The sequence below is a fragment of the Staurois parvus genome, unplaced genomic scaffold, assembly GCF_062004578.1.
Source record: "Staurois parvus isolate SC_StPar_1 unplaced genomic scaffold, SC_StPar_1.0 ptg001162l, whole genome shotgun sequence".
In the NCBI taxonomy this organism is placed as follows: Eukaryota; Metazoa; Chordata; class Amphibia; order Anura; family Ranidae; genus Staurois; species Staurois parvus.
In genome coordinates, this window is record NW_028318958.1 from 1,419,152 (window position 1) to 1,429,366 (window position 10,215).

A 10,215-nucleotide genomic window follows, 5' to 3' on the forward strand; every position below is an offset into this window, starting at 1 on the left:
ATGCGGTGATGGGTTGACAGAGAAATCAGGGGAAGAGACACACGGAGGAGGAAATATTATGAGCTCAGTTTTGGATAGATTGAGTTTTATGAAGTGGTGTGACATCCAGTCTGATATGTCTGTTAGTAAATCAGTGATATGTGAGGAAACTAATGGGGTAAGCTGAGGAGTAGAGAGATAGATGTGTGTGTCATCAGCATAGAAATGGTATTGTAAACCATGGATTAGCTGACCTAGGGAATAAGTGTAGATCAAGAATAGCATAGATCTAAGGACAGAATCTTGGGGGTCCCTGACATTAAGAGTAGTAGGGGAGGAGGAAGTAGAGTTGTAAGTGACACTGACGGTGCAGTGAGATAGATAAGATTCGAACCAACTGAGAGTACAGTCACAGAGGCCAAGTAAATAGAGGTTTTTGAGGAGGAGAGGGTGGTCAACTGTGTCAAAGGCAGGTCCAAGTGTAATAGTATGGAATAGTGACCGTTAATTTTAGCTTTTAGTAAGTCGCACTGTGCTTCCTAATTGGTCCAGCAGTCTCCTGGGACCTGTGAAAGTTCCCAGGTGACTGTAGGAGGGAGGAGGGGCCCAAACTTTCAGCTCACTTTGCCACAGCGAACTGAGCCAGAATTGGGAGCGGGTACCTGACAAAAACAGGTATGAGCTCCCCCCTCCCCCCCAAAGGTGCCAAATATGGCAGTGGAGGGGGGGAGGAGGCAAATAAGCGGAACTTCCGCTTTGAGTAGAACACCGCTTTAAGGTTAACGGGAATGTTGAAGTCACCAAGAAAAATTGTGGGAATTTCAGAAGAGAGAAAGTAAGGTAGCAAGGCAGAGAAACTTAAAATAATTTCTTTACACAAGAAAGGTGAAGGCTAAAAGAAGATCAGCAAACATTTACTTATCAGTCAGAATACTGTAGCAAAAGTGATACCAAAATTTAACAAAAATGGAACTGCAACCATCTCACAGAGACGTCCAGGCTACCCACAGAAGTTAACACCTCGATAGGAGAGTCTTCTGCTGAGAATGGTTGAAGAAAATTGCCATGCAAGTGCACTGCAGTTAGCTAAAGAAGTAGAAAGCCAAAGCGGGCTGACTGTTTCCGGTTACACAATACTGCTTACACTGCAGAGGAATGGCATGCATGGGTGTCATCCACGAAGGAAGCCTCTCCTAAAGCCCACGGAAAAAACACCCACCTAGAATTTGCCAGGGCCCATGCTGAAAAAGAAGAAGACTACAAGGACTCTGTACTCTGGAGTGATGAGACCAAGATAGATGTTTTTGGAACTGATGGCTTTAAAACTGTATGGCACCACAAAGGTGAGGAGTACAAAGAAAAATGCATGGTGCCTACAGTGAAACATGGTGGTGGCAGTGTCCTTCTGTGGGGCTCTATAAGTGCTGCTGGTGTTGGGGAGCTGCATTTCATTGATGGTATCATGAATTCACAGATGTACTGTTCTATATTGAAAGAGAAGATGCTACCATCACTCCATGCACTTGGTCATCATGCACTTTTCCAAAATGTCTATGATCCAAAACACACATCTACGGCCACTGTTGCATTTCTGAAGAAGAACAGGGTGAAATTGATTCAGTGGTCAAGTATGTCTCCTGATCTGAACCAAATCGAACACCTATAGAGAATTCTAAAGAGACAAGTTGAGCATCACTCTCCATCCAGCATCCAGGCTCTAAAAGAGGCCATTGTTGAAGAATGGAAAAAGATAGATGCTGCAATATGTCACCAACTTGTTCATTCCATGCCTAGAAAACTTGGTACTGTCCTTACAAATCATGGAAGTCATACAAAATACTAGATGGAGTAGTTTTTGTTGTGGGGTGTATTCATTTTTTGCATCAACTAATTTGAATAAAACTGAACATTTTGTAATCTAAGTTATATTATTAACCTTACTTTCATGTAATGAGCTAAACAAAAAAAACAAACAAAAAATTTTGGAAATTGTACTTGTGTTGTTGAGATATTGAATAAAATCAATTTTAAAAAGGGGTGTACTCATTTATGCTGAGCACTATATATATATATATATATATATATATATATATACACACACTATATTGCCAAAAGTTATGGGAGGCCCGCCTTTACACGCACATGAACTTTAATGGCATCCCAGTCTTATTCCATAATTCCCTTCACTGAAACTAAGGGGCCAAGCCCAACCCCTGAAAAACAACCCCACACCATAATCCCCCCTCCACCAAACTTTACACTTAGCACAATACAGTCAGGCAAGTACCGTTGTGCTGGCAACCACCAAACACAGATGTGTGTTTGCCAGACAGAGAAGAGTGATTTGTCATTGCAGAGAACACATCTCCACTCTATTGCATTGCACTTGGCGATGTAAGCTTGGCTTGGATGCAGCTGCTCAGCCGTGGAAACCCATTCCATGAAGCTCTCTGCACTGTGGTTGTGCTAACCTGAAGGCCACATGAAGTTTGGAGGCCTTTAGCTATTGACTCTGCAGACAGTTGGCGACATCTAAGCACTGTGCGCTTCAGCATGCGCTGACCCCCCTCTGTAATTTTGCATTGCCTACCACTTTGTTGTTTGAGTTGCTGTTCCCAGTTGCTTCCACTTTGTTATAATACCACTAACAGTTGACCGTGGAATATTTAGTAGCAAGCAAATGTCACAGATGGACTTATTGCACAGGTGGCAACTTATCATTGTACCACGCTTGAATTCTCTGAGCTCCTGAGAGCGACCCATTCTTTCACAAATGTTTGCAGAAGCAGTCTGCATGCCTAGGTGCTTGATTTTATATACCTGTGGCCATGGAAGTGATTGGAACACCTGAATCCAATGATTTGGAGGTGTGTCCCTAAACTTTTTGTGTATCTTAACATGCTCTGAAAAGTGATAAACTGGAATATATAGTAGAAAGGTAGGGACTTTACGTGTGGCATGAAAGATTATACACTCAAAATTAAAAAAATAAAACTTTTTATTAATGCGTCAGATAAAAACCAGGCATGAATTGCTGATAAAACCACTTTGGTATACATGACAAATTAGTATTCGACATTACATTATGATATCTCATGTACATCAAAGATCCAAAGTATTGAGAGAACCATGTCAACGCATTTCACTGCTGGCTCCACTTTTTTGAGACCAGGTTTAAAGTTGTATGTATCATACATGTTAAACAATAGTCTGAACATCCATCTAAATCAAATATAGGCAGCCATATAAATAAATGCATAAATAGAAGGTAAAGAGCATCCAAAAATACAGTGACATCAGAGTTACGTCATCACGCTGCTGTTCAAACATGTGGTCCATGGAGGAACACACTTTTTTTGGGCAGATGGCAGGGTATACCCAACAATCAGAGTGGACCTTGTGGAGGAAGGGAGGGTTTAAGGGGGAGGTGAGTGAAGCCACACCCAACTCTTCTCATTGTCCCAGAATGGACAGACCACATGTCCTACTGACTGGTACCATACCCTTTGGGCCAAGAACTTTTTTAGTGTATAAAGTGTCTTTGATAGGGGTTTTCCCCTTCATTTTTGGTATACAATATCTGTTGATTTTGTCATTTCTCATATGTGCTCTCCTCACAGGCTCACCAGGGAACTTTTTCTTATATGCTCTAATTATATATTTTAAAATTGGGTCTGTTATCACAGATCTGTTGAATTGTTGGATTTGTGGGTGCTCTTAACTTTGAATTTAGTGAGTTATTCATATTGCTTCATTTATTTGTTTTAGATTAACGTTCTGACATCTCAGATACCTACAACTTTAAAGCAGTCCTGAATAAGTGGGACCAGTCATGAAATGCATCAACAAGAATCTGTTAATATTGATTTGGGTCTCCGGTTTATATGAGAAAATGTAATGGTCAAATATTATTCTGTCATGAATTGTGAATAATGAATATTTGTTTTATGAGCAACCATGTCTGGTTTTTATTTTGGAGTATTAATACAATTTAGCATTTGTTTTGCTAGTTTTTAGGAAAACACAGATGTTCTCCATTTTCTAAAATAATCACCAAAAAAACTCCAAAGCAGCAGCTGTATAAATATTAAACAGATATAAGATATTAAACTAATAAACATTGCTATAAATAAAAAAATAATTAATATAAATATAATATAATATAAATTATATGTAAATACACCAAGTGTAAAATGTATTTAAATATGCCCCAAGCACAATGCATTATTTATATAAAAATACCAGATGTGAAATTCACATAAATGATCCCCAGATACATTACATATGACCTAAACTGTGCTCCAGTGCAAATAACTAAAGTGCAAACAGTGTCCAATAATGTGCAAACTCCATTATCCACAGTTCAAGCCAAAGGTGGGATATCCCACTTCTATTCATTAGAAAGATCTCTGTACTCTCATAACGGCCCAAATGGTGATAGCCTCACCTTATGTTGTTGACTACTTAAATTAAAAAGGGGGTCAAGCAAGGCAGATTCTATTTTACTCCTCCAATTCCATTGGGACTTTACAGGAAAATATACTGACTGGTATTCCCATTGCATACAACACTCCATCATAGAATCTATTATGGAAGAGAAGGAAGCATAAAGGTTCATTGTGCAACACTCTTTGTATTAAAAGACCAATTAAAATACATAATACAATACACTTATATCCTCATGTGCTATCACCCAGAACTAAGGAGGTAATGTTGTGTACTCCTGTGTGAGTACCACTCCACTTCCCGGTAATGTGTGTGTGAATGGCCCCAGCATGTTTGATGACATCACAGAGTTCTGGCTCCACCTAACATGTTTAGTCCAACTGACTTCATCAGGAGTGGAGCCCCAGCGGAATTAGAGGAGTGTGGTAAAATTTGCCATGTTTGACAATCCTATTAAATGAAATAATTAATACTAAAAGGTGAGTCTTCCACTATTTGAATGTCCCAGCTTTGGTCTGCACTATAATAGCTGACTTTGCACATGACTGGATACTGGTCTTCAAAAAAATGTAGCACTGTGATAATCCACCATAAAGTATCTTATATTATAGTCCAACATATACTCAGATACACCCAGTACCACTGTGAGTGAAATAATTCAAAATGGTAAAAGTTGAATCTGAAAGTCTTTTCATGTCTAGAGACATGAAATCAAACAAATCTTCCAAAATGCACACCAGAGCTTCAGTGCTCCACCTCTCCCAACAGGCAGAAACGCACCAAAAAGTTATGCCTCTCTTGTAACAGATCGGCATACTGCGCTCTATGTAATGATGACCCAGGCAGCTCAATACATCTCGAGCACCATACTTCAAATTTCTTCAGTACAATTGATACCCCAAATAGGATATAGAAAAGATAAAACTCCAATAGTGTACTCCCATAAAAACATGCATGTTTATTAAAAAGATAGAAAACTACTTACAAGAATAAAGAATAAACAGTGTACATCAATCCAGCTCATTAAATCAGCCCCAAATGACAGCGGCCATCAGTTGTGTGTATAAATCGGGAGCATCTGCCTGAGATATTGATAGCTCACCCTCAGTCTGAGCAGAACACCACTTCTGGTAGCCATAGAGTCATGTCCCATGACTGGACACTGTTTGCACTTTATTCACATTGAAACACGGTTTAGGACTGATGTGCTGTATTTGGGAATAAGTTATATTAATTTCACATTTAGTATTTTTATTCAATTAGTGCATTCTGTTTGGGGTGTATTTACACTCACTGGCCACTTCGTTCGGTACACCTATTCAATTGCTTGGTAACCCAAACTGCTAATCAGCCAATCACGTGGAAGCAACTCTATGCATTTAGGCATGTAGACATGGTGAAGGCGACTTGCTGAAGGAAATGGAGACTCATAAAACCAGTCAATGTTTTTCCAGTCTTCTATTGTCCAATTTTTGTGAGCCTGTATAAATTGTAGCCTCCCTGTCCTGTTCTTAGCTAATAGAAGTGGCACCCGGTGTGGTCTTCTGCTGCTGTAGCCTATCTGCTTCAAGGCTGGATGTGTTGTGCATTCAGAGACGTTACTCTGCATACCATTCAAGTTACTGTTGCCTTTCCATCATCTCCAACCAGTCTGCCCATTCTCCTATGACCTCTGACATCAACAAGGCATTTTCATCCACACAACTGCCACTCACTGGATATTTTCTCTTTTCTGGACCATTCTCTGTAAACCCTAGAGATGGTTGTACATGAAAATCCCAGTAGATCAGCAGTTTTTCAAATACTCAGACCAGCCCATCTGGCACCAACAACCATGCCACATTCAAAGTCACTTAAATTCCTGATTCTAATGCTTGCTTTGAACTTCAGCAAGTCGTCTTCGCCACGTCTAGAAGCTTAAATGCATTGAGTTGGTGTCATGTGATTGGTTGATTTGCAATTTGTGTTACCAAGCAATTGAATGGGTGTACCTAAAAAAGTGGCCAGTGAGTATATATGAATTTTACACTTGGTATATTTATATATAATTTATATTCATTGATTCATGAATTTATAACACTGTGTATTAATGTTATGTTAATTATAATATTTAGCGCCCCATTTAAGGTCCCAAATTTTCCAATATATGTTTTATAGGATGGTGACCTTTGAAGTATCAGTATATTTTGCAATATTTTCCTCTCTAAATTAACAATTCTTATACTGTTAAACTGGAGTCACCTGAGAGATTGTCTGTACATAAGAAGTCCATGTGTATAGTTTCCTTTATGTTTTCGAAATGTTGGCTAAAACAGCTTAATTGCTAGTTAACACATTTAGATACTCACATGCTTACTGCTAATTTTTCAGAGCTGTACATAATGTACATACTGTACACACAGCATAGTAAATAAATGATCCACAGCTTCTCCTTAGACATCCTTTAGGCATCTCATTTCCCTTTACTGAGAGAGACGGGTTTTCATAGCCCCAGGTGTCTATGTGCTGAGTTTGATGACTGAGTTGTGCTTAGACTGGACGTCTTGCTTATGCCACACCTAACAAGTTATGTAACAGAACATACTTCATACACGTGCCAGAGCAATAATAAATTGACTAGTAGGGCACTGTTTTCCAGAACCTGCTGAAACTGAGACCTGAGCATGAAGTAAGCCTGGGAACACTGAAGGAGAGCACATTGGAGATTCAAAGGGAAGACACTGAGCATCCAAGGAGTGGACACTGAACAGTCAAGGAGAGGAAGCTGAACTACCAATCTACATACTCAGTCCACAGACAGGACAGTGAACATCCAAACAAGAGACATTAAGTATCCAAAGAGAAGACACTAAAAGGAGACACTGGAAACTCCAAGAGAAGCCATTCAAAACAAGGATACTGAACAGATCAAGAGACAACGGTCATCACATTTTTGACTCTGAACAATCAAATTGAACAGGTGTACTTCTCCTTCTGACAGATTATTTCTAGACCCAAGCCTAGAGCCATCATGATTCCTTGCATAGTCCAGTCCATTGGCATGATATTGGGTGGCATAGCCATGATTCTCACATTTTTTGTCTGCTGGATACCCCATTGGAGAGTGTCTATTTTAGTAGAAAGTGATGGCTATGGGAGGCGGCTCGATGGACAATGGATAAGCCGTTGGGATGGACTGTGGGTAACATGCGTGAGACAAAGCAACAATCCATTGTCTTGTCAATCCTATTCTGCATCCAATGCACTGACTCCAGACCTGAAAATTTCCAAAGTGCTCATGTCCTTTGCAGTGTTGGCAGCCATTGCTGGGTTTTCGAATGGTCTTATTGGCATGCTGTTTAACAAGTGCTGCAGGAAGAATACAGACAGCCGTAGATGCTTTCTTCTTTTGACTGGAATCAGCTACATCATTGCTGGAATTCTCATTCTAATGCCCGTTACTCTTGTCACCATCAACGTCATGAGAACCGTTTGCTTTTCCTATTGTAAAAGTGTCCAACAGCAGGAAATTGGTGAAGCTGTCATGCTCGGCTGGCCAACTGCCCTGTTGTTCTTCATTGGAGGATCCATATTTTGCTGGTACCACCCTTGTCAGTGTAGAAACGGGAGATGCGTCCATCCATCAGAGGAGTGTCAGCTACAACCTCACCCTTGTCCAGAGGAAAAACCTCTAGCAACAGAACTCCGTATCTTTAAAATTCATTCCAGGAAAAATGAAGAGCTAAGAATATAGATATAATAAATGAAAGATTATTAAAGCAGCAACGCTCTGTCCAACCAATAACCGGTACGTCAAATGTAACTAAACAGCGAGCTTTAAAGTTTTGTTGAGGATAAAAAACACTACATTTCACAGATTTTTAATGAATAGCTTTTCAATTTCATACCTTCCTCTTTTCTGAAGAAAATTATGTTTTTATCACGATATCCATTTTCAAGCTGATTTGTAAATCAGAGGACCTGCCTCAATTTTAGTCACCTGAGCAATCTCAGTGTTGTTATGAGAACATTGCAGTGTCTGGGTTTCCATTAGAAGTGAATGAACTTCTGAATGTATCTTCTGGGGAAAGCAATCAATTACATTAGTAGAAAATGTAATTTCTTGGGACGTTCTGAAACTCAACTTCATTGAAAAAAAAACAAAAACCCTCAGGATGCTATTGCAAGAGGTGACATTTACAGTTTTAAACAGTATATATATATTTATTTTTTTTTTAAAGATGGTGGAATTTTATTCATTTGAGAATTGCAACGACAACATATTTTGCCAATGTGGGGTTGATTCATTATAGAAGAACATTTTCCATTTAGCTCAGTGATGCTATATTCAATTTAGTTATCTGGTCGTGAGCCAAGAAAATTCAGATTTTTGCTAACTACCTCTTCACATAATTGGGTGTTCAATGTGAACACAGCTTTAGTGTAAAACAAAAAACAAAACAATGCCTTGCAGCAGAAAAACCTTCCCTTTCAGCAAGTTTTTCATCAGCTAAAGGGAACAAATATGTGAAATTTCATTTCTAGGCAGGCATAATCCAAATATTTATGCTGTAAAAATAATTATATATTTATTTATATTTCAACAAGTACAAGTACTTAAATCTGTCTTTAATTTTCTAAACAGTAAAATTCATCAATAAAAAGTAAATAGTCAGTATTATCAAGCTATACGGCATGTAATCCATTTAATGCTGGAAGCTTGCGATAGGAGGAGAGAACAGAGTGACAAAGTTTTTAGTGTGGTGATATTCTTTTATTAGCCAATCAGAAGGATGGGGTGGGGAGGGATAAGAAAGTGACTGAGCTGTACTGCCTATTTGTAGTATAGAAAATAAAGGTTATGGACCTGACTATGTGTTCTGGCAGATATGTCTAGATCACAAAACTGGCTACAGAAGGAAAACACTTTTCTCAGATGTGTGTTGAACTATTATCCTGGAGTTCAGCTTTAGTGTTAGTTTTTATTACTGACTGCGTCTCCATTGGAGAAACCACCCCTCGTTTCCTGTTTAGGTGACAAAATTGTCATTGATACTGGAAGCAAGAGGAAATTTCAACATCCAGATCTCAGACAGCAATTAAAACCCACTTCACTAACAATTGTAAAAAACATTTTGGCTTGATTTCACCTGAACAGGATGCATGAACAGAGAGAGGATAACAATAGAGGATAAACCTTGGGGTAGGGGTTGCCACCTCATCCCTTTAAAACTGAACACATATTAATTACACAGGTTTTGGGGCTGTTTAAAATGGTAATAAAACTCACTTGGTGCCTTATTTACAATACATTAGCCCCAGAACCTGTGTAATATGTGTTCGGTTTTAAAGGGATGAGGTGGCAACCCTATTTGGGGCCCATTTTCATGTTTGCAGTGCGATAATGCACATATGTCATGCATTACAACATTTTTGCAACAATGTACTATAGTATCTACGTATCAGTATGTCTGTTTATTTATGATGAATACTTATACTGTTTCAAGAACTTCAGTATTACGCCTGTTTACACTGTGAATATTTTTATTTTCCTACATATATTACCTGCCTACTAGAATACATGTATTTATTTAACCACCTCCTGTCCAGCCGTTGTATATAAATGGCCGGACGGTGGCAGTGCAGGGTTGGGTGGCCGTTTATAAACGGCCTCCCCGCACCCTGCTTGTGTGCGTCCCCGGGAGCGTGCAGCACCGCGATCCGGTGCCCGCTGTGTCCTCCGGACACAGTGAAACACCAATCGTCGGATGAGACCTCTGAATGAGGTCCCGATCATGTGATCACTGATTG

At 39.3% G+C, this 10,215-nt stretch overlaps 1 protein-coding gene across 1 annotated transcript; it reads left to right on the plus strand.

The window, feature by feature from the left end:
- Positions 1-7,435: 7,435 nt before the first annotated feature.
- Positions 7,436-8,158, plus strand: LOC149439037 (claudin-8-like). Its single transcript, XM_089659542.1, has one exon. It carries the CDS (start codon positions 7,436-7,438, stop codon positions 8,156-8,158), a length of 723 nt encoding a protein of 240 aa, XP_089515668.1.
- Positions 8,159-10,215: the final 2,057 nt, after the last annotated feature.